This window comes from Diadema antillarum, unplaced genomic scaffold (genome assembly GCF_040938485.1).
Source record: "Diadema antillarum isolate AM-2024a unplaced genomic scaffold, OU_Dant_1.0 scf00000198, whole genome shotgun sequence".
NCBI classification, from domain to species: Eukaryota; Metazoa; Echinodermata; class Echinoidea; order Diadematoida; family Diadematidae; genus Diadema; species Diadema antillarum.
The window spans coordinates 363,772-389,085 of record NW_027271087.1 but is presented as its reverse complement, the minus strand read 5'-3'; the positions used below and the strand labels follow the sequence as shown (position 1 = coordinate 389,085).

The 25,314-nt window shown below is 39.3% G+C and overlaps 1 protein-coding gene across 1 annotated transcript in view; it reads right to left on the bottom strand.

Annotated features, from left to right (window-relative positions):
• Positions 1 to 5,230: 5,230 nt before the first annotated feature.
• Positions 5,231 to 25,314, bottom strand: part of LOC139723730 (protein unc-93 homolog A-like) — a 31,005-nt gene continuing 10,921 nt past the window's right edge. The window contains exons 2-7 of the mRNA XM_071634946.1: positions 14,169 to 14,387; positions 12,111 to 12,287; positions 8,762 to 9,042; positions 7,346 to 7,552; positions 6,743 to 6,803; positions 5,231 to 6,498 (exon numbers count right to left, since the gene is read on the bottom strand). Of these exons, the coding sequence (XP_071491047.1) occupies positions 6,164 to 6,498; positions 6,743 to 6,803; positions 7,346 to 7,552; positions 8,762 to 9,042; positions 12,111 to 12,287; positions 14,169 to 14,387 (1,280 nt within the window). The 3' untranslated portion in view covers positions 5,231 to 6,163. The remainder of the gene's footprint in view (positions 6,499 to 6,742; positions 6,804 to 7,345; positions 7,553 to 8,761; positions 9,043 to 12,110; positions 12,288 to 14,168; positions 14,388 to 25,314) is intronic.

The following is a 25,314-nucleotide window of genomic DNA, read 5'->3' as shown; positions in this document are numbered from 1 at the left end:
CGTTCGTGATTATACCGATAAAGAGGCAGAATCCAAGTATGAATGCAACGCACACACGGGCTATCTACAATTTACTCCTTGCCTTTCATATCCAACTAGTTATAGGCTTGTTATGGGTTAGCTAGGCACTCGACTATAATACAAGATAGATAGTACAGCTGTAGGACCTTGTGTCTGGTAGAATAGTTAGTATATAGTGCCAATCTGTGGCTGGATAATCACATGGATAATCAGACTTCGACTTACGGTAGCTATCAATCTGGCACAGTGTATTTCTGAAAAATAGCAAACACGGAGGAGTTACCTTTGAACCCAATGCATCGAGAATCCGAGGTTGTCCTCCATTCAAGAGAAACAAACATCTATTACACACACACATACACTCACACACACACACACACACACACTCACACACACACACACACACACATACACACACACACCTACCTACATAAACTTTACCACGTGCTTTTTTTGGGGGGGGGGGGGCAACCAACGGCGGATTATATCGAAAGAAAATCACATGTCAAACAGAAAGAATATCGGCTATAATCATACCCTAAAAACAATACACACCTAAAACAATTCCCGGATACGGATTGAAAATGATGTACGTGTATGTGGCAATATAGCTTTACAAGATGTAAGCCTATTTGCGTTTGGATACTATGATCGATGTTAGCTTCAGTGCAATCTTTTTGCTAAGAGCTTCTGTTTTATATTGTTATAGGTACATCATCTCTCGTGTCAGTCTGGTAGTAGCCTTTTGACAAGGTCCTTCGCTCGTCCCCATTCGCTAGACACAATTCAGCGCGAGGGCCTTGTCAAAAGGCTACTCTGGTAAGTGTATCGTGTGCAAACACGGAGAAAACATTTAATGACTGATTAATTGTACAGATTGGAACTTGATCTAGGACGGAGGGCATCAAGTGTATGAGGCACACTCAAAAAAGAAATACACACACTATCTCTCTCCCTCTCTTTCTTTCTTCCTCTCTCCTGAGCTACTTACCGCCCCCTAATGACAAATATATTGTTACATTATCTCTTTTTTTGCGCATTGTCCCAAATGACGTTTAGGTTGTTTTCCGTGGTCTGTAAACAGATAATCCGGCGATCTTCAAATATAACCCCTAGAGAAAATGATGGCACTAAGCTTAAATAGTCTGGTTTCCAGACCCTTTGCCAAATCTAGTCCCTTCCACAGAATAAGCAAGTTCTGAACATGATTGCTGAACGGACTTCCCCTTTGCGCGTGAGCAGAATGAAAAGGTAATTCGTACCAATAGTCATGTTGGTTTTTGAATTCACTGGGATCTGTGATGTGACGATTATTCATGTAATTCTTATAAATGCTGCTTGCCAACGAACCCACCTGACAGCAAAGTGCTATTTGACAATCTCAATAAAAAGAGATTCAATGCAAAATAATTCTTCAGCTTTAATATACAAGAAGTAAAAAAAAAAACTACAACTGTGATCCAAACGTAAGACCATATCTATATGACCACATCTATATGACCCTCCCCGTACATTCCTCCCGCACAGGCACACCTTGTTCGTTCGTTTTTGTTTTTTCTGAATAGTACTGTACATGACTATCATCTATCTAATATTCATCAATCTATGTATATAGTCTTTTATCTATAAATCTGAGTATCACTTTCTCTTTCTCGCTCTCTCTCTCTCTCTTATAACTCTCACTGTTCATCTCTAGTCCTTGTCTCGTTAATGTATAATGCCTTGACTTCTCTCTCTCTCTCTCTCTCTCTCTCTCTCTCTATGATTTCCCAAACAGAAAAAGATAAATATTACTGTATGATACATTCTCTCACAGTATTAGTCACAACAAGAGACAACCACAGTTGAAGTAGCTCAGCACAATTCTGCTCATACCAACTTTTATCATTAGCAGGATGGATATTCAGTCGTTTTTCTGTAACGGTTTACGAATATCTATTTTACAAGTAGTGTTGATATTTTCACAGCACATTAATGGACAGGGCTCCGATAACATTACCCGAAGGTACACGAACTACAGCGACAAATAAGCATCATCAATGTTAATGCAATACAATCATGCACAGGCACTTTCCGAGATCATGGAATGCCATGTAGGCGACACATTACGTAATTTTAACTCGGCGTTACACATTGGTATTGGGCACGCACAAGTTCACGCACACAGGCTGTGTATTGCCGAGCGGTAGCATGCCGATCAGATACATGTAAAGCTATCGGCATACAAACTACATCATGTCCTAAAGAACATATTTGATATCACTCAATGTCATTGGATCCAGCATTCTATGAAATTCTGGGGATTATAATGGATGGACGAGCTCTACATTATAAACAGATATCATCACGTATTCATGTCCAGTCACATGGTTACATTTTGTTCGCATAAAGCCATTGTCCTTCCATGAAATGACGATCTTCTAGTGTTATTCAAAAGCATGAAGCATATAGTATACATTATCAATTTCGGTTTCATTTTGGCGGGAAGTAGCTACGCAGAGGAGAAATGAAACCGGTTGTTACCGCCGTTGCCTGCTTTAAACCTGTAATGGTTTCCTTGGCGACTACGTGAAACAATCAAACATTCTATAATATCACTCTGTTTAACATTGCCTCGAAATAATTATGAACAGCAAACAAGAACATGGCTTTTCATTTCGTAACTGAGCGACCACGTAGCAGCTGCAACTTTCCGAAAGATTGCTAACACCCAGATCACCCACTTTCTACGTACATCAAATCAAAACGTCCCAAGTCCATAAAATTTCGGTAATCTTTGGTCAGATGCTACATCGAGTATGGAAACATGGAGAAACTTCTGGACAACTCCATCTGCTTATAAACTACACAGACAATCTTGGAGAAGTCTTCAGAGACCCCAATGTATTCACATAAACGATATCTCTTCGCGTAAAACAAAGACACTACCAACAAACACAGTCAACAATATATGCATTAATATACCTACACATAATCATAAAAACCAAAACAAATACATGAGGTAGCTCTAATCATATCAACCACATAAGTACCAGTTTATGAAAGTATACAGATGACTTGATGGAAGAACTTACATACTGCTTAAAAGTACAAATTGAAGCTGGTAAACTTGTAAACTGTACTGAAGCGGCTGAAACACTTTTTCACACTTATTCTTCATACTTTCTCTGTGTCCAATAGACAGTGATATCACTAGCTTCACCACAAGTTCACCACATGGTCACTTACTGTTAGCCTTTCTTGCAAGAATGACATAATACTGTTTAGCATGTTCGTAGGTAGAGTAAAACCAAGTTTAGCAAAGCCGTATACTAAATGAATTCAAGCTACTGGTGAAATGGTGAAACCATTGCCATTCAGAATCATAATGTACATGTCATCTTTCGCTCACTGCGCATACAGTGTGACGAGATGTCCATACCTCACACATAATACAACTCAATTTGGCATAGCCCCTGATATGGAGTACCAAAGTATGATGTCATTGCTATTCATCGCCATGGAAACCAGTTCTAAACAACATCATCTGGCCCGAATGTTTATGCGCACACCTGGTTCCAACCTGAGGTATAACAAAAGACTGTGACGTCATCACTTCGGTACTTTATAGCGTTCGAATTTTGTAAGTACTTGTAGAAATTTCAACACTGGACACTAACCCGCAACAAAAGCATTTAAAAGGCTGTAATACAAAAAAAAAAATCGCTGTAGTGATATATTTCAAAGGTGCAGCAATACAGAAGATAAACACTAGGATCATCATACGTGAACAGGCTTGTCCTGAGAGAACGCTATTTTTGTTAGTTTGTCAGCACAAATCAGCATTAAATACAAGCAGATATAGGCAAAGTCATGAACGATGAAGGGTAAAACTCAACATCATTTTATTCTCTTTCAGCGCAGTATTATTAAGATAAGGACAATCATATCATTTCAAAGGAAATAATCAGTAATCAATGCTGATCTCCACATTATGTAAATTGTTACATTTATTCTGCACGCATCTGGACACAACCCCCTCAAAACAAAACAAAATAAAAAACAAAACAAAACAAAAAACAAAACAAAACAAAACAAAACAAAACAAAACAAAACAAAACAAAACAAGCACAACAGAACAAACAAATAAAAACAAAAGTAAAAAAAGGCTTTTGACTGAGATTCTATAAAATTATTATAGTCCTCTGGGAGACAAATCTCACACACTAAAAAAAAAATTATTTACCGACACTCAGTTTAGCTATAGCATGTTCGTGGGGAGAATTAAGATAAATGTATGGAAGTACAACATCGAGGATACACAGTATACGAGTCAAATATATTTTCATTTCGACCTATGGACGATGAATGTCAAATAAGCATTGAGTACATAGCAACACCTGTCGCACTGTGACGTGGTACCGCAAAGTTAAGCTGCCATCGCCATGACCAAACTGCAGTTTCTGTCTCTTGCGTTTCTGATCATACTCAGCATGATTATTCAATTCAATTCAGTTCAAATGTTGTTACACTGTATTTTCACTTTTTTCTTCAACAGCATGTACAAAGAAATATGTGAAATTTGACATGCATTTTGTCGAATGTACGCAAAGACAGCTGGGAATAACATCTTGTTCATGTCTTTATGATCCGTACAAAAATTATCACTGAATTTTGATCACTTCTGATTTTTTTTTTTTTTTTTTTGGGGGGGGGGGGGGTCGAGGTTGGTACCCTTCACACGATACGGATATAGTTGGGGACAACCTTTCTTTTGCCAGTTATATTATAATAGCTGGATTACATTACCGTCAATTCTTTGTGCACAACGTGGACATGGCCTCTTCTTTCTTTTGACGTAATTTTGTATCGATTCATTCCTTACCTATCACCGTCGACTCCTCCTCATGTTCCTTGATTATTCTTCCCTTCTTCCAAACTTGCTCCTCCTCCTCCTCCTCCTCCTCCTCCTCCTCACCCCTTTTCTATTTCATCTTCTACAAATTATTCTCTTTCTTTCTTCTAAGTCATCTTTCCCCACTTTTCTCCATCTCCTGCTTCTTCCTTTCCTCAATTCTTCCACAACTTCTTCTCATCTGCGGCATCATCATCGTTGTCACCGTCAGAACAACACACGTTGCTAAGGGAGCGTCAGCTCTATACAACACTTGTTAGGTTTCCAAATATACTATTAATATTCCCAAAGTCATAGCTATTATACATACATATTCAATGCAAACATGTAAAGACATCTACAATCTTTGGTAAAATCATTAGACAGCTTGCACCACCAAATATCCACAATGACAATGTTCGTCTTGCTCGGCAAAGTACATCTTTTCCGTGCATGATGAAGAAGAGTTATGAATTCCAACGAAACCTATAAAGGCATACGATTAATCAGCAAAGTATAATCACATCACATGTTTTATCATCATATACATGTAATAGACGGGTCGGTATTCAACCGTTTCTCGTCAATTATCAAAAGACTTTGATTTCTTATTTAAGAGTTCGAAGATATCATATAGGCACTCTGCAGGAAGTCATAGCTACTAGGGAAGGCATCTGTAAAAGTGATTAGAATAAAAAATATATCGAAAATGCAATCCCATCTTGGGTTGTATCAACATCGCAAGCGGCGGAGTATATATGCGCCTGCCACTGCATTACGAACTGCAACGGATTCTGCACTCTTAGCTCGCTGCATTTCAAGTGATGCCATTAGTTAATGAACATAGGAATTCTCCACCATATTAGGCTGCACCTATTGCTACTATCATTCTTGACTATCGCATCGTGCCTAAACAACTTGGCGCTACATACTTCTTGACTGATACCGAGACTTGCTCCGTATGACTGTCTGTACACACCGCATGCCACCATTGACCATAAATATTGCGCCTCGATGTCACTCTGAAAGCATGATCAGTCTGCTTCAATAGTGTACGAACTCAAGTTGCGTACTCTGTGCAACTGTGCAACCAGCTCTCTCGTCATAAATTTCAACTTAGATATTCTAATGTTGATTGAGAATTTCCAGACAGGCACTTAAAAGACGCAAGGCGCATGGTGGAAGCTATCAATGCAGACTTGTCCTCGATACACAAACGATAACGAATTCAGACTAATGCTTAAAAAGCGGCAAATACATGTATTCCTTTCAGAGTTCTGCGGGTTTGTCATTGCTTTCTACTTCAAGCATCGCTTTCAGCTCGCCGGGCCGCTGGTTCTCCTTGTCGTCGATGTCGCCCTCTTTGGTCACGCTGTACGCAACCTTCGCGTCCTTCGACGACGCCTTGGACCACCTGAGGGACGCCTCGAGCCCGGTGTAGCACACGGAGGCCACGGCGAGCTCGACTAGGACGATAAGTATGACCGTCGACACGCAGAAGGAGTTGCTGTAGCCGTAGGCCGCTGCCATGGAGATGGACTGCCATACCTGGAGATTAGAGAAAGCCGGCTCTTGCGTGTGGTAGAAGACTTCGCCGAACAGTGCTGCATGGAGTTAGAAAGGGATAACCGTTAGAGGGCGCGCAAGACAGAAACATTCTGAAAACGAGATAGACTTAACGGTGAACCTGCCACACACTTTACAACGTTGTCTTAAAACTGGATTAACTTATGCATATCGCATCTATGAAATCATGCAGCCTTTGTCGAATACTTTGGTTAACAAACTGCATGAGGATGTAACGGAAAGTTAAAGTCAAAACGTTATAATGAAAACAAAGGCACTCACCTCGTATTTGGCCTGCCCAGATGGCATCGATCACCCCAACTGTAGCAGCAACCACCATTATCTGTCGGGAAATACATTTAAAAAAATTATTACTGAGAAAACAAGAACTCGACTTAATCATGGCATATCATCACAGCATAAGTTTGTTGTAGAGGGACAGTATAACTTTGGAAAACGTCTGTAAATTGGTTGATCAACCATGAGCAACTATTCTCAACCAGTAGAGATATAAGTTCCTTGAAATAAAGATCCCCATGGCTTTACGTAAAGTGATAAGAATCTAGCTTATACAAGGAAAAGCAAGTGCAAAGGAATACACCGTAATTGTATATGAATACCTTTCATAATAAATATGATATGCTCTTTTTTCGGTTTTCTCTTTCACAACAAAAACTATGGTGGCCTTGAAAAGTAAAACCAGAATTAGTGAACACTTGTGACTTGCAGTTATATCACAGTCTCTGCGATTATCCATTTGCGATTTGTGACATCTTTTCTAAAGTTTCATTGTATAGAACGCGGAATCAAACGTACTTAAAATACGGAGCGTGGGATAATTCACCTATCGAGATCGTATGAGGATCTATCTTTGTGTGTGCGTACCTTAGCGATGTCATTGATGCCCGGAGTCCAGTAAAACAGCGACATCATGATAGCCACGTAGGACAAGATGCCGAGACAAAACAGCGCCACCCTACCCGTGTGCTTGGCGATCGTGCCCCAGATCCCGCTGAACGCCGAGAGAGACAGCCCGTAACACGTCATCACGAACCCGACCCAGTGGACGCCAAACACGCAGGTGACGTACGACTACGGGAGAGGGAGAGGGAACGAGGAGGGGGAAAAAACCCAAAGGGCGAAATTATCATCATGTTACCACAGCAACATTATACCAATCTACAGCCACATAATTTTTCATTGATGACTCTTTAGCATGATAGAATTTTTAACTTTCCTCGGAGAAAAAGGCTCCTTAGAAGAAGACGAATTTATTGACTTCCTTGCACAATATCATGACTATTTTCAGACATCCATTTGACCCCTGGAAGGACATAAGTTCAAAACTCTCTCTCTTAGGAAATCTCCGTGGCCAACGACAAATTAAGGACCACCGGAAAAAGAAAAAAAAACACAAAAAGAGAGTCACATAGACAGATAGACAGACACACGCCAAAAACACACAAATCTTTGAGGTCAATTTACGACGATTTTGCGTCCTGTGATGTTTATAATTCCATACTGTAGTAAATTCTAATGAGTGAACATACAGATTGGTAGATTGGGTAGAGAAGAAGCATATCAAGAAATAATATCATGTAATGAATGTATACATACGAGTGAACGAGCACAATTCTCACAGTAAATAACTAGGATTAAAAATGTTACTGACAATGAGAGAAGAAAGAAATATCTCAATCGATAGAGAGTATTATTTTACAATTAAATTTTAGTCCCAAAGGCCCGAATTCACGAGGGTGGTACAAATGAAACCATGGTTTAAACCATGGACAAAAACCATGGAGCGCCAAGTGTCGTACGGAATATTTCGTTACGAAATCAGTTATTTCGTCGATGAAATGATTATTTTGTAACGAAATGACAACATTTTGTAACTAAATGAACATTTCGTCCACGAAATGATAATTTCGTTAACGAAACGGTCATTTTGCCGACGAATTTACGAATTTCGTAACGAAATATTCCGTGCGACACTTGGCGCTCCATGGTTTTTGTCCATGGTTTAAACCATGGTTTCATGTGTACCACCTTCGTGAATTCGGGCCAAAGTGTTCTGACAAGTCCTCATACGGTTTACACGGTATTAAATTGTCTTTGAACAGGTGAAAGGTTATTTCAATTCTGAAAAGAATGCAATTAATGCAAGCTAACATGAATTAAAACATAGTAGCTCAAGATTCATAGTTGGGGCAAACACTGTATCGGAACATCCATCTGTATCGCAGTACAATTTCGCTTTAATATTCTAAAATCAGGAAACCACAAACCCTCGCAAATTACCTTGACGAAGTCAGCCGACATAAACGATTGTCTTGCGCCGTTGAATACGGTGAAGGGTATGAGTAAGAGCATCCTGTAGTCTTTGAGCAGTCGCAGGGTGTCCATGAACAGACTGCACGTGCCCTTCTTCTTGAGATGGCGACTGCTTTTGAGACTATCAAGCAGGCAGATCGACATGACAATGGCCACGATGCCCAGAACGAGGCACACTGTCAGGAGGCTGTTCATCAGCCGCTTGTCCGGCGGGTTACAGTAGCCCGTCGCGTTCGGGTCACTCGTCTCTGAACAAGTTGACGAAAAAGAGACAAAAATCGGGCGAATGAAAAAGGCGCAGTTATTCACTTTTCTCACGGTGACGAGATTCCTCAGCACCTGTGATAATATCGAGATATGTAATAACAATAACTAACAGAAAACATTACAGACGAATAAAAAATCATGCCCATGTTCATGCTTGGTATAGTCGAGGCTCAAATCTTCTGGTGTTTCTGCTACGTAGTATAACTTAATGTGAACAAAATACCACACTGGATACTATACATCTTATCGGATACTATAAACTTATAAAATCTATAAATCTAATAATTGAAGACCTGAATATAAGAACGATCCAAGTCCAATTTTTGGCCAAATTCAGTTTGACATGGGAAATTGTAGCTTATGCATGGCCTCATCTTGTGTATAAATGATAAATCCTAATTACCCCCGGAAGTGCCCGAGATGAATGAGTTAATGAATGTAAGAATGAAGGACTCGGGTCATTCTTACATTCATATTATAGCGCCCTCTCTTATCCTTCTCTCATCTCTATAGCAGAATATGAATCAAAGAACGACCCAAGTCCATCACACAAAATGGCCTCTCCACAATTAATGTAAATGTTAATGGTCATAAATGTTCTAATTTGTATATACAATGTTGCCTTCCCATCACAGTTACATAGAATATTATTGGACAAGTAAAAAAGATATGAAGTTCTTTTAAGTTTACTCGAAATGGTCTTCCATGGACTTGGGTCGTTCTTATATTCAGATACTCAATTATTACGTGGAAGAAGACAGACAGATAGACAGGCACACAGACACAGACACATACAAACACATCGACCGATGATAATTTATCATCAAACTACATACGTACGGGAGCAGTTAATTAATCTACAGAGGTAAAGGACCTCTTTTTATGTTAAAGTGAACTTGTCCTTTAAACATGACATTTTTGGTACGCGTAAGAAAAGACTCAAAGTTTACGTCGAAGAAGAGTATACGGATATTACAAGACAGGTCATCATTTATGGGCAAGAAATCAAGTTTTTCATCAATTCCGGCTGCATCCCATCATCGGTAATTGCAATATGATTGGCCAACGGTGCGGTGGGTTACTTTTAGACCGAGTAACTTCACTCAAGATGGTTTGAAATTTAGGGCTGTATAACGCCTTTTTATTCATTTCCCTTTGAGGGGGAGGGGGCATAACATCCGATGACGGAAGTGACAAGCTGTGACGTATGACATTGTCAAACTATAATCTCCCACATGGTCGCTAAAAATCCCCTCAAGTAAAATTGACAACTATATGATCAGATCAAAAGTCAAAACACAGCTTGGAAAAGTGCCATACGAACGAAGGTGAATAAATTGAAGCCTGGTTCCCAGTTTTTCTCTGTGATCGTTCCTACCTCAGCAGTCTGCAATCTGCTTGCAAACATTTCATGACAGTAACCTTTTGAGATCAAGACTGATCTCACACAATATATCTCGTACGTGTATGGGCTCAATTGAACTCTATCGGTAAATATGACCCCCCCCCCCCTAAAAAAAAGAAGAAAAGAAATAAAATCAAAGAATCCCCGCAGGAAGCGGCTGAGGATATAAATCACCAATTGTCTCACGACTATCCCGGGGGCTGATGGATTGTATACACTAATACTCCTCTTCCAGTTTCACATATACCCTTCAGGCATAATACCATCATCATTTTCGTTCTTCACTTTCCCATGACGCACGCACGCCAGGGATTCCAAGGAAGTGGTGTCAGAAATCATGACAATGGTGTCAATAAAAACAACAACAACAAAAACCAAATGCATTGACCTGTGATTGACCTCTTAAAGGTGGTATATGTCTTTCTTACATTGTTTCCGGGCTCGGTTGAGATCTTATATCGACTTTATATTCAGATACAAATAACATGTTTCTATATTTCTTCTCATGTATGAGAATAGCATATTTCTTTTTTGATGAAACTAACGCGATTCACTGCAGTTTAATGAATTAAAGTGAAATGAGATTACTACTTTAACTTCTTCATATTTATTTTCGCTTGATATCTTATAGCGTCATCTTGCGACAAAACGATGAATATCAAACATAACAAAGTTTAGATAAAGTAATCTTTAAAAAGTAACTAGAGGAGTGTTCGTATACGATGACTCTTTCCAGCGTCAATCCGGACCGTCTTTCTGTGCTATAACCATTTCCCTTGCTTGTGCACACTACGAGGGAAAGTGAGAGCTATAGTACCCGTTTAATCTTTCCTTGATATTTCTTGGCACTGTCTGACCAAGCCGCCATTTTCTTTCAGGAAATCACTGTCACAAGGGGTGCTGTTCGTTATTCCGAAGGTTCGCTATTCCGAAGGTTCGTTATTCCGAAGGTTCGTTAATCCGAAACCCACAAATTCCCTATACCTAGAGGTTCGTTAATCCGAAAATGAAAAAGGGTTCGTTAATCCGAACATTTGTGGCGTTATTCCGATGGTTCGTTATTCCGAAGATTTGTAATCCGAAAATGAAATTCGGAATAACAAACCTTTGGAATAACGAATCTTCGGAGTGAAGAGCCTTAGGAATAACGAACCTTCGGAATAACGAGCTGTAACCGTCACAAGCACCGGCTCTCTCCATACTGTCATATGTTATTACTCCCCCTTCTTCTTTAACACATATGGCTTTGTATTTTCAATTTCTGTTCATATACTGTCATTTCTGTCAATATCATTATGACGTCATGCAATACGTGTTATAATCATTATGTAAGAAAAAAACCCCAGTCACTTCACACAACACTTCTCGGTGCGTTGTACATACACATATTAGCGAGTTTTAGATCTGCGAATTGAACAATGGAAACAGCTGTCTCGCGCATGCGCAGAAGACTATTTTAGTTTGACAGCTCTTCATCTAAAATTAAAGTACCAGTATAGTGTTCTAATATTTGACCCGGCATTGCAACAAACAACTGAATAAAATGTACGTGAAAAGTCAAAGCGCTAAATATTGCCTCTGGTGATTTCATCATCCTCCCGAAGGGAAAAAAATGTTCCTCCCCCTAAACAATTGACATCTCACCTCTGTAACAATCGTTGGCTCCACAGGTCAAGTTGTGGCTTGTGACGTCATCCAGCTCGATGCGCCCCTTGTTGTGGAGCACCAGGGAGGAGATGAGGTTACCAGCGATCTGGGCGGAGTGGTAGAAGACCAGGAAGTAACCCCAGAACCGGTTGATGGTGGCTTCTCGCGTCACTCCTGTATACGTGTGTGCAAAACAATTACCTTAATGCGTCACATTGTCGAGATACACATGACTCTAGAAGTTTGTTTGTTTGTTTGCTTGTTTTAGGTACAATGCATTGCCATTCCTGGAAATTGCACAAAAAACAACAACAACAGTAACATCAACAAGAAGAAGCAGCAGCGACCAAGACGGTAATAATAACAACAACCCCATTAATCCCCAGAAATCCGCAATGTATTAGACGTTCTTATTTTCCATGAGATAATAATTGTCTCTTAAAGTTTAGTACACGAAGGCGTGCTCTGATCTTTTTCTCATTTTTTTTCTTTTGTTCCTTGTTTCTTGATAACGGGTAACTACTCAGGTCGCCCTTAGTGTATTACTCATAATAATATAATACGGTAAGCTAAACGACAGACATCAAGTCACTTTTAAAGTTCCTGCCATCTCGTCATCTCTATACTCTAATCAAAACTGACAATACGTTTCAGTTCAGTAATTTGCAACATGTGCTTGGAGCATCCTGCTGCTCCCTAAAAGAAAATTAATTTGACCTTAGTCGATGGAAAGTTATACGCCGGACGAACGGAAAGTGACGAAAGATAATTATTCTTTACAAGCTGATCAAAAGTTTCTTGTTTTCATGCTTTGCAATCTCAATCTCCTGGGTAATCATAATGGATGACAGGGAACACTGGTGTGGATGATATCGTAAAAAGGCACAAGTGTCGAGAAAGAGCTGTAACCTTCGACCTTCTCGTCTTAAAGGTAGCGCACGGCCACAAGACCGTGTGACTTCCATCACTTGCGTTATATTATGCGCGTCTTGCGCGTTTCACATACAGTTCCCGTCACTTGTAATAGCCTTATAATTATACCCTATTTAATATCGAGATTTATCTCGATTCAGATCCGGGTATAAAGCGAGATAACTCCCTTCATAAAAGGTCGAAAAATATCCAACCCGAGTTAAAGAAAGTTCGTCTCGACACCTTTTGTACTGCGCGCGACTTGAGCCTACTTCGGAAGCAAAATAACTTCAGCTCCACATAAGTCGTTTTGTACTGCCGTTCTCGAACACCTGGGGGGCATTTCATGAAGGAACTTGTCGGATAAAATATCTGACAAGTCAATCATATCCGACAAGTTTTGAGAAATTCTTTAGTCTGATTGGCTGATTTCTCTGAACTTGTCGGATATAATTGACTTGTCGGACACTTTATCCGACAAGTTCCTTCATGAAATGCCCCCCCCCCCCCCCCCAGAGTTGCGTGCGAAACAACGCGCCTTGCAAGGGTCTATATAAAAACACACAAACAAACAAACACTCAAAAGGAATCCCCCTTTTTTTGAAGGCTTGGGTCACTGAAGTTAGACCGCGCTAATATCGAGATATCTTTCATAGTGACGTTAGCTCGGGCCTGCAGCGGACCCGAACCACCTCTTGTCAAAGAGCGAGCTAACTTTCGCTCGGGCTTAATATTTTTCGACCTCTTACAAACTGGGAGTTATACCTCGCTTTCGGTTCGGACCTGAAGCGGGATAATCTACATGAGGTGTTTCAGGGCTCGGGCCTGAAACAGCCCTGAGACACCTTAGCTCCATCTTAATTCAGTGACCCATGCCTTCGACAAATGGGATTGCTTTCATGTGTTTTATAAGTCGATTTACCCTCGATGGGCGCACCGTTTCGCACGCAATATGGGTGGGTCAAGAATGGCATTAACGACTCTTCCTGAGCTGAAGACATCTCAGTTCAGAAGCGGGCTAAAGTCGTGTAGGTGCATAGCCGCTACTTGGTCCTACACGTGTTCAGTATACATCACATGTACATTACCGAAATTTTGTAAAACTCCACGAATCTTCGCCAAATGTCACATAATTATACCTACCAGCTTTATGAGCAAAGCTACCAGCCAGCGTGGTGACGTAGGTACTCATAGCCGCCCAGAGCGGGGCACAACTCAGTCCCATGAGGCCAGAGGCGGGCAGGAGTGTCCACCAGGCGGGATAAAAGTTTGCAGCCGTAAAGAGCACATAAGTAGACAATCCGAGGGTGAGTGTCCATTTCAAGCCAAGATGGTGTATGGCAAATGATGGCAAGAATAAAGCTGTGGATGAGATGGAAAAACAAAAGAAATATTAACCCCTTGCATACATTGAAAGCCGACTGGCACAGAAAACTAGCGCTGTACACACTGTCTATATGTAGGGGAATAATATTACCGTTGCCGTTAGTATACATCAGTGACAAGTCGAAGAAATGTAAAATTTTATCAAAAACTTAAATTTGATGAATTTCTCTTTATATTTCCATTTATCATTCTACGCATGTGACAGAGTACACTGCAGTATATTCTTCTCATCCAGCAGTGACTGCGCAGACACTTTAAGAATTCATAACTTTTGAACCAATATTGTCCGATTTTCCTCAAACTCTCACTGATGTGTTCTACTAATATTGCTGCATTCACTAAATCCACATGCTTGTAAAGGTGAACTTGTCCTTTAAAGAAGAAATCCACCTCAAAAATGCATACATTTCAAAAGAAAGAGAAAAATATGCCCTTATTATACAGCATAATACAAAAATAACAAAAATCGATTAAGAAATAAGGAAGATATGACATTTTGAAGTCATGCTCTCACAATTTCTTATACATTTCATATAAAGAATTGACAAAAATCTCATATTTCATCTCATGTCATATTATATTCCTTATTTCTTATCCGACTTTTGTAATTTTTGTATCATTCTGTCATAGGGAATATTTTCCTCTTTCTTCTGATTTTTATTCATTTTAGGATGGATTTCTTCTTAAAGAGACCGTCGCGGATTCGATCGGGTCTTTGACCCGAATAAATGAGTCGCTTTTCCCCGCGATATATAATGATTCTACTTTGCGATATATATTAGCATAACGAGGGTTCGAGGCTCACACTCACAAAAAGATACTTTATTATGACACACACTATCTTTTTCATGGGCTTGGTAAAATATTCATGTACATACCATGTGAGGAAACCGAGTCAATCAGGTTGACTCATCAACATTAAATTGCGTGATAATGAACAATCCCCAAAGAAGTAAGTCACCTTCCGTGAGGGCAGAAAAACACGATTAATCAGCCAAATCAACATGATAACATAACTGTCCCAACGACTTCGGTCATGCACCTGGAAATAATTTCCTATCGATTAGGCCTCACATGAAACTAAATTAACAGTAAAAAAAATCCCTTCAAGCTGTCAAAACTTTTCTCTGCATGGTGCAAAAACTGAATGCACGTCATTGTAAAAATCTGCAAAAGTTGTTAGTTTTTTTAGCCGCATTTTATTTTTGCTTACTAGAGTGACTTTGATGTTAGCCTTTAAAGTTTCACAAATCCCCCAAAATAATTAAACAAAACAAAATTAAACTAAAAGAAAAAAAAAGAGACAAAAAAGAAGAAGAAGATAAATATGCCAGTGAGATCGGTTTCAGCAAGACCTCTTCATGAGAGATTCCATCCACCTACACTTATTATACTATACATTCAAATACATATAGAATCAAGTTTGTTATCATGCAATTATAGTTGTTGCTGTAATGTCGGGAAAGTGTTTTGGTTGTCAAGAATAATGATTCTCACAAAGGCATCCAGAAGACTGGTGTTTCCAAATTCTTTGACTAAAGAGAAGCAGTTGCGGTTCCCGACATAGCAACAACCAATGCACGAAGACGGGAAACCAATATTGCTGGAATACATCGAGTATAGAGATGGATTATATGTTGAGGAGCTCGTCAGAGGAGAAAACAGTAACAAATGAATACCAGAAATCCAACAAATTTCATTTTTTTTTTGTGAATTAGACAATTAAAGGGAATTTAATCCTGATATTACGTTGCCTTGCATGAAAACATCAGAACAATTAGAGAAATAGAACGACAAAAATTTGGAGGAAAATCAGACGCAGACGCAAAAAGAATGAACTGTAAAAGTTTAGAGAGTTTTCATTATGTCCTGAGGAAAACAAAAATCGTCAGACCTGTTTATGATTTATATGATGAGACTATGACGTTTTTGTGTCAGTCTGCACGTAAAGTTTGGTGGGAAAGAATACATGCGACACTATAACACAACGTATCGTTGAGACATCACATCAATTGATGCTCTGTCCATCACGTTGTGTTTGGTTCAGAGTATTACCAGGCCTTTCCTGGTTTAATACCCGCTTGTGCTGCAAACATTCAGTCAGTCAAATAAGATTAATCAGCAGGGACGGATCCAGGGAGGACGGCAACCTGCGCACGCCCCCCCCCCTTTATTTTTTGTCGAAACAAAATAAATAAAAAGAAAAAAATGGGGGGGGGGGGGAGGAGGGATGCGTGCGCCCCCCCCCCCTTTAATTTTGTAAACGCGCCCCCTCTTTACGAAATTCCTGGATCCGCCCCTGATCAGTAACATAAGAAATCAGTAACATAAGAATACACTTGTACACGAATGTGTATCTGAATCGAGATGTGCTGCAGTGAGTATCATGAGCGTTGTAAAAGCGTGCATATACTGAGTAGTAGGCCTATTGTATTATGCAGTGGCGAAGTGAATATAGTGCAACGAAGAGTAATCGGCAAAACGAGGTGGTTTATCGTACCAATTAGAGGAATAATACGCATTTATATTCGTTTATAGATGCTACATTTATAGCACAAAAGCCATGTAAGCACACGACAAGCATTATCCTACATGCATTGTATAGGCTTAATACACTAAATTAGAATACGCAAAACACAACAAAGAATGAAATAACAAATACTGAGTGGACTTCCATCAACGTAACATCAAGTTACTGTTTGAGACCCCGGGTTAAGAGTTTCCATTATTTACAGTCACCTATACTACTGTAGGTTCCTATACGTGTGCAGCCTCTACTGCTTTATTGATTCTGACTGGGCTCTACAACCGATATTTGCACAGTACAGTTCAATTTCAGTTCAATTCATTTTCATATTTTTCAAAGGAGTTACAAATTCTTTGACATTGATATACTGCAAAAAAATATATATATATAGAACCAGTGTGCAGCCTCTATACTGCTTTGTTGATTCTAACTGGTCTCTTTAATCGATATTTGCACAGTTCAGATCAATTTCAGTTCAATTCATTTTTTACAATATTTTTCAAAGGAGGAATTACAAATTCTTTGACATTGATACTGCAAAAAATAAAAATAAAAATGTAGAACCAGTGTATAGGTACCTCGAAGCGACAAAAAGATTGTCAAAAGATAAAAAGGAAAGAAACCAAGCCCCTGAAAGCCTTTTCTCAATCCACAATTACGTGCAGCTGAGTCATCATTGTGTCTTATGTTGATTCTTTTGCGTGTTATCTTCTTGAAGGCCTATTGTGTCTGCTTCGGGAGATGGGCCTAAGGTCAGGTCATACTGCAATAAGCCAGTTCGGAGATAGATCATGTGCACATAGGTACAAATGACCTTTCATTGTTCTCTGTTGGTTAGGCACTTCACTCAATTCAAAGAGACATAATGTAGCCGCTTGCCCAACATAGCACTTTATGGAACTCGTATTCTAACAAAGAATGAACGTAGATGAAGTGACCAGAATGGTTTGTTAATCAACACTTTGGGAAGCATCTAGTTCATTGTGCTGTTTTGAATACATTAATTAACAAACTTTTTCTGTTAACAAAGCCAAATACCAGGCTTGCTGTCAGGTGGATGTGCTGACAGGCACCATTTATAAGGATTCATAATCATAGCATTATACAGATGCTTATCTAAGTGAAATTAAAAACCAACCTATCTCTCGGTAAAAATGACCTTTTTCTGCTCATGCTCAAACTGGAACCCCGAACTGGCTTATTTTAACTCGGGGTTAATGGTGACGGTGATTATCGATCGAGCGATCGATCGATAATCCGTCTAGACGGACCACACCACACGAATCACTTGATACCCGAAACATGGACCCGTGGGGGGGGGGGGGGGATGGGTTGGGAGGGCTGCATCCCCCTCCCCCTCCCCCTCCCCACCCCCACAGTTTTGCCTTACTATAATGATTAAAACAATACAAATTGGGGAAAATACAAAACCAAGAACAGTTAACAACATAAGTTTGGGTGTTTTGCGTCCGCGCTCTTCAGCGAACATTTTATTTATTTATTTATTTTTTTTTGGGGGGGGGGGGGGCGGTGGATATACAGGAGGCAGAGGTTGACACTTGACCCAAGAATATAAGAACAATAAGACCCCTCCCCAACCACCACATATACTGGTGAAATACCAGAGCTATGAAATCGGTGAAATCGGTGAAATCGGTGATGTATACAATAAAAGAAACATATTGATGCTCTTTCCTGGTAAACATAAAACGCCGCGTTGTATATCATCTGCAACAATTCAATTCAAGTAGTAGTACATTAGTACAAGAGAATCAAGTTCTGCAGTATATAGTGTAGTAAGAAAAACGCCTGCTTTATAGTCGCATGGAAATTGGGATTGTGTTTGCTTAATGTGCTGTTTGGACAGGTCGTTTTGAGAGTCAGCCTGGACGTAGAAGAATAGAGGAGAGAATACTCGAATGAAAAAAATACTATATCCACTATTTTTCCTTGTTTTTCCTAGGTCCTAAAAACAAAGAACACACTCAGCATGGCTTTGTGTGTCGCCTTGCTAACACTGTACAGCAATAAAGGCCTTTCAACTACGATCGAGGTGCATCCAGTAACCGGGGGGCCAAAACCTTAAAACAGAGGTCGAGTTGCACTCTCTCTACAAACTAAGTAGACCATGCTTATTTTCAAGTTTTTATTGTAACAAACAACATTCTACTGGTCTACCTCGAAAAATTTGTTGCGAAAGCCTCCAAATCCAAGATGGCGTCCAAAATGGCCGCCATATTTACTGAATTTGTTATTTGAATGATAGAATTCGACAGAAACATCAAATTTCAACAAATGTGATGTCATATGAAAGAGAATAAAATTTTCTACAAGTTGATACCATTTTTGTGGGTTATTGTGATAACTGGATTGAGATTTTAAGGAAAAAACACTAATTTTTTGATATTTTTCTGAAAAAAGAAAAATCATGAAAATGCTTGATTCAGCATAAATCAGAGAATGACTGAAGGATTATCTTGAAACGTTTCAGGAATTTTGTTTGACATATAATTAATATTTGGAGAAAATTAGGGGTCAGTACCGCTTTTTGTTCAGGAGTAATGATGTCTCAAACTTGAAAACTCACTTTGTAAAAATGGGCACTTTAGTTGTGACAAGACCTTGTTGGTCATAAAAAATGTCTGCGCGTGTCAAGACTACTACACGCACCACTGGCGCTGGCGCGAGTAGCAGTGCCAGTGGTGCGTGTAGTAGTCTTGGCAAACGCAGACTCTTGCTTTGACAAACAAGGGTTTGTGCCTGCAAACTAACTTTTCGTACCAAGTGGTAGCTCAGGTGACGCTGGTCGCTATTTTCAAAGTAGATTTTTCAGAAGCAGATGAAATGAAGCAAAAAATTTTTTTTTTTCAAATAGAGGTAGTAGCTTGAAACTTGGCACCAATCTTGTTATAGATAGTTTAAGGCAGAATTCAGATCAACCACAAAAAAAAAAAAAAAAATCAAGATGACAGCCATCAAAGTTGACATAGTTTATTGCGCCAAATTAAATGTATTCTCATGATTTTCATATAATTTTGTCTGTTGTGCTATCTATTCATATGTTTTTACATATTTCAAACATTGTAATGCTATTTCAAACCGTCTTAGGTTTTTATGGAGACATTTTTAAGACCAGTGATATTCTACTCTCCAAAAAAGAGAAAAAATCGAGTGGAAGTATTCACTTTTGAAGGAGTGAATAACAGGAAACAGTGAATTTAGAGTGAAATTGGAGTGAATTTTGAGTGAAAATGTTCATTTTCACTCATTTTAGAGTGACCTTAGGGACCACTCGTCATTCTTCGGGTGATCCCTGAGGTCACTCTAAAATGAATGAAAATGAACATTTTCACTCTCAAGTGATTCTGATATCTACTATGGGAAAGCATCTAACAATGGCCTAAGTTCAGATCAATTGTGACACTATAACCAACATGAAATCAGCCTAAAAACAATGTAAGAAAAATCTAATAACAGTAAATACAGTTTCAGCATGCTTATTTGTAAATGTGAATATACACCACGAAAAATAAATTTGGACAGTTTTATTCGAAAAATATACTGAAAAATGATTTCACACAAGACATTTAAAAGCAAATTTGAGAAATTGCCGCCATGTCGGATTTTCGGGGGGGGGGGGGTGGGATCAGAAGGGCTTTCAAGGACATCCACTATATACGGATCTACGGACATTATTACACATAGTACCATCATTATTCACGTTTCTACAACAGCAGAATAGCATACAAGTAAAAAAGGCATATCTTTGATACAGAAGCATTTCTTTTTCATCAAAGATTGGGCCTTACCCAAAATGAGTTCCACTAGAATGAGTTCCACCCCCCCCCCCCAAAAAAAAGACCCTCAATATGGTTTACACTATACAATATCTTTCGGATGTATAGAAACATATACTAGACAGCAATATAAGATGATTAAAAAATATATGAAATCATGAAGTTGAGATTTAACTTTGACGCAACACACATAATGTATTGTTTACCATTGGGACAGATATCACATTCGATTTATATGTGCAGGTTGGTTGTATCACAAAACATTCTACCATGTATAAAAATTAAAATAAAGACTAAAACATACGAAGATATCACCATTTCTTTACAAGAAACAATAACCATGATAACTGTTGACAGCAAAGTATAAAAAACCCGTTCTTATCAGATCTATTTAGTATATCTAATAATATTTGCATTGATTATACTGATTTAAGTTTGTACATTAGTTGTTCTATCCCTAACTCAGAGTTTAGAACTAGTTTGAGGAATTAACTAAAGGTGGGTTTTGGTTTTATGTGCACTTATGGTAAATAATGCCTTGAACGACAACCTCAATCAAATACTGCCATCTTGAATTTTGTGCGGATACTATTTTTGTCGCTAAATATGACAAATTGGCAAAATTTGTGCCAAATTCCAAGCTCCTATCTCTTGTTGGAAAATACTTTTTGTTCAATGTTCAATCTTATCTGCCTCAGAACAATCTACCATGAAATGCTACAGTTATAGCGACCAGTGTCACCTACCTGTCCACTTGGCATGAAAAGATAGTTTGCAGGCACTTGTAAGTCAATAGACCATTACAGTATTACATGTGACCATGTATACATGTGACCATGTAAACACATTGTATGCAACATTTATAATGCATAGATATATCTTTTTTTTCAAGTTTTAGATATTAACTTGTCAACAGTGTATGATATTGCTTGTAATTCCATAAATATGAATTATGTCTCCTCTCAGTAAATCTCAATCACAATCGCAGGTTTCAAAATAATTATTCGGTTCTTCTTTGATAAATACCAAATCATGCATTTCTACATTTCATTCTTTCTTCAAAACAATATAAAAATATGAATTCCCTCCCCCTCCCCCATTTATCACAATACACAGTTAAAGTGGTATCAACTTTTAGGAAGTTTTACTCTCCTTCACATGACATCAAAGTTTCTGCAATCCGATGTCTCTATCAATAGAAATGTTAAATTCAATAAAAATGGCGACCCTATTGGACCGCATCTGTACTTTGGAGGTTTTTGTAACAAATCTACTGAGGTGTACTTACGAAACATTGCTTAGTACGTTTAGTAATTTTATGTATGGTCTTATTTATAGAGAGAGTGGAACTCGAAAAGTAAGCACAAACTTGGATTTGACCCTCTGTGACATCTTTGGAAACAGATGCGTGTAAAAACATGATATTATGTAAAATGAGATTTCAAGTTTGAGACATTACAACTCCTGAACCAAATACAATACTGACCTCTAATTTTCTCCAAATATTGATTATAATGGGAAAGATGTTAATTTCCACATGGTTTTCATAAACATTTTTAATTTAATTTAATTTTTTTTACTTCTTAGAGAAATATTTACGGTGCATTCTGAACAATGTCTCCATAAAACCTTAGATGGTTTGAAATAGCATTACAATTTTCAAATTTATATAAAAACCATATAAACAAACCATATAAGCAAAACAGACAAAATTATATCAAAATCGAAATGATACATTTACTCTGGCGAAACACACCATGTCAGCTTTGATGGCCTGCAATCTTGATTTTTTTTTTTTGAGTGATTGATCCAAATTTTGTTAGAAACTTTCTAAAGCCAGGTTGTTTCAAGCTTCTACCTCTATTTGAAAGATATTTTTGCTTCATCTCATCTGCTTCAGAACAATCCACTTTGAAATAATAGCGATCAGCGTCACCTAAGCTACCACTTGGTATGAAAAGTTAGTTTGCAGGCACAAACCCTTGTTTATCAAAGCAAGAGTCTGCGTTTGCTAAGACTACTACACGAACCACTGCCACTGCTACACGCGCCAGTGCCAGTGGTGCGTGTAGTAGTCTTGACGCGCGCAGACTTTTTTTTATGACCAGCAATGTCTTGTCACAACTAAAGTGCCCATTTTTACAAAGTGAGTTTTCAAGTTTGAGACATCATTACTCCTGAACAAAAAGCGGTACTGACCCCTAATTTTCTCCAAATATTAATTATATGTCAAACAAAATTCCTGAAACGTTTCAAGATAATCCTTCAGTTATTTTCTGATTTATGCTGAATCAAGCATTTTCATGATTTTCCTTTTTTCAGAAAAATATCAAAAAATTAGTGTTTTTTCCTTAAAATCTCAATCCAGTTATCACAATAACCCACAAAAATGGTATCAACTTGTAGAAAATTTTATTTTCTTTCATATGACATCACATTTGTTGAAATTTGATGTTTCTGTCGAATTCTATCATTCAAATAACAAATTCAGTAAATATGGCGGCCATTTTGGACGCCATCTTGGATTTGGAGGCTTTCGCAACAAATTTTTTGAGGTAGACCAGTGGAATGTTGTTTGTTACAATAAAATCTTGAAAATTAGCATGGTCTACTTAGTTTGTAGAGAGAGTGCAACTCACTCGTTAAATAAGCGAGTTTTTGGGGTTTGGCCCTCCGGTTACAGCTCTCATTTTTATTTTCGACCGAATGAATACAAACTACTGCCCCGTGACGCTTTTTTCATAAATCTGTTATCTGAGGTTTTTTTTTTCCTCCTCCAAAGTCAAAGCACTTTAATGCCCTCCTATTATATTCTCCGCGCGTGGAAACGGCGCTCGTAGCTCGACCGCGAACCCCAACAAGAATCTTCTCCGATTTCTCTGCAGCGTGGCGCTATTGAGACGCGAAAACCTCTTTGCATACAACAACACAGCATGCGGTGGATGGGGACGCAAATTCACAGCACATACTTTCAGTGTGATTCAATCCTCTAGGTATCTGCACGCTGCTACGGCTCGCTCTTCTCCAGCCGCCCCGCCCGCCCGCTGCTGCCAACGTCAAGGGCATCTTACCAAACTGCAGAGCTCAATCCATACTGAATATCCAGGGAGGTGACCTCCCTGGAATATCACATGTTCTCACCCTTACTACTACGAACGCTCTCGCTATGGACATGGCGGAATAACCTACGGCAGTACCATCTAAAGATCTCAACAGACGCAGCCTAGCCAGCTAAGCACTGACAGCTGCGTGCGAATGTCCAACTAAACCAACGGTGAGTAGATGGAGACAGATCATGGAGACAGATCATGTTGCATGTTGGAAACGGTTTCGACTTGTGGTTCTACTAAGTCGGCACCGAGCATTTCATTGGGCGTAGTCCGATTTACTTGGTTCTATGTTTTCACTTGGTGCGTTATCAACTATTATGAGCAGAGTAATTTATTGTATAAATAATACGTGATGTATCTTCAACGAAAAGGACAAGCGCTATATCCAGCGTTGCGTGTAGAGCAGTGTGTGTGTACAGCTACAGACGATGTGACGGTACGGTCCCTGGGCATACTACACTTGAATACATACATTGTACATACATAGTATTACGGAGGCCTACATAAAACATGCGAATCGATTTACCGGAAACATTAAATTTGATGCGTCGTTCTTCATCTTGAACATGTGCGTGTGGACTGTCTAGTCCGGGAGCCAGCGGGGGTCAGCCTAGCTGAAAAGGTTACCAATTTTTATGTATATAGCAATTTAGTACATATGCCCCTAAGTATGGAAATGCACGTCTGGCTGGTCATCGGTGGTGGGTGTGGCCAGGAGAGCCAAAAAAAGGACCCCTCAAAATTAGGCTAGCCTAGCTGGAAAAGTAACCCCATGAAAACAACTGGAACTTGTTCGTTACACTTACAGGATAAATGAATGACCATTGCCAGACGTTTTAAGTGGTGGGGGGTAGCCGCCAGACGCTCTTAAAGGCCCAACTCCAGCTAGGCTAGCCTAGCTGAAAAAGTAACCTCATGAAAACCACTGGAACTTGTTCGTTACATTTACAGGATAAATGAATGACCATTGCCAGACGTTTTAAGTGGTGGGGGGTAGCCGCCAGACGCCCTTAAAGACCCAATTTTTTCCAGCTAGGCTAGCCTAGCTGAAAAAGTAACCTAATGAAACCCACTGGAACTTGTTCGTTACACTTACAGGATAAATGCATGACCATTGCCAGACGTTTTAAGTGGTGGGGGGTAGCCGCCAGACGCCCTTAAAGACCCAACTTTTTCCAGCTAGGCTAGCCTAGCTGAAAAAGTAACCTAATAAAACCCACTGGAACTTGTTCGTTACACTTACAGGATAAATGCATGACCATTGCCAGACGTTTTAAGTGGTGGGGGGTAGCCGCCAGACGCCCTTAAAGACCCAACTTTTTCCAGCTAGGCTAGCCTAGCTGAAAATATAACCTAATGAAACCCACTGGAACTTGTTATTTACACTTACAGGATATGTGCATGGCCGTTGCCAGACGTTTTAAGAAGTGGGGGGGGGGGGGGGGGGGGGGGGGGTAGCCGCCAGATGC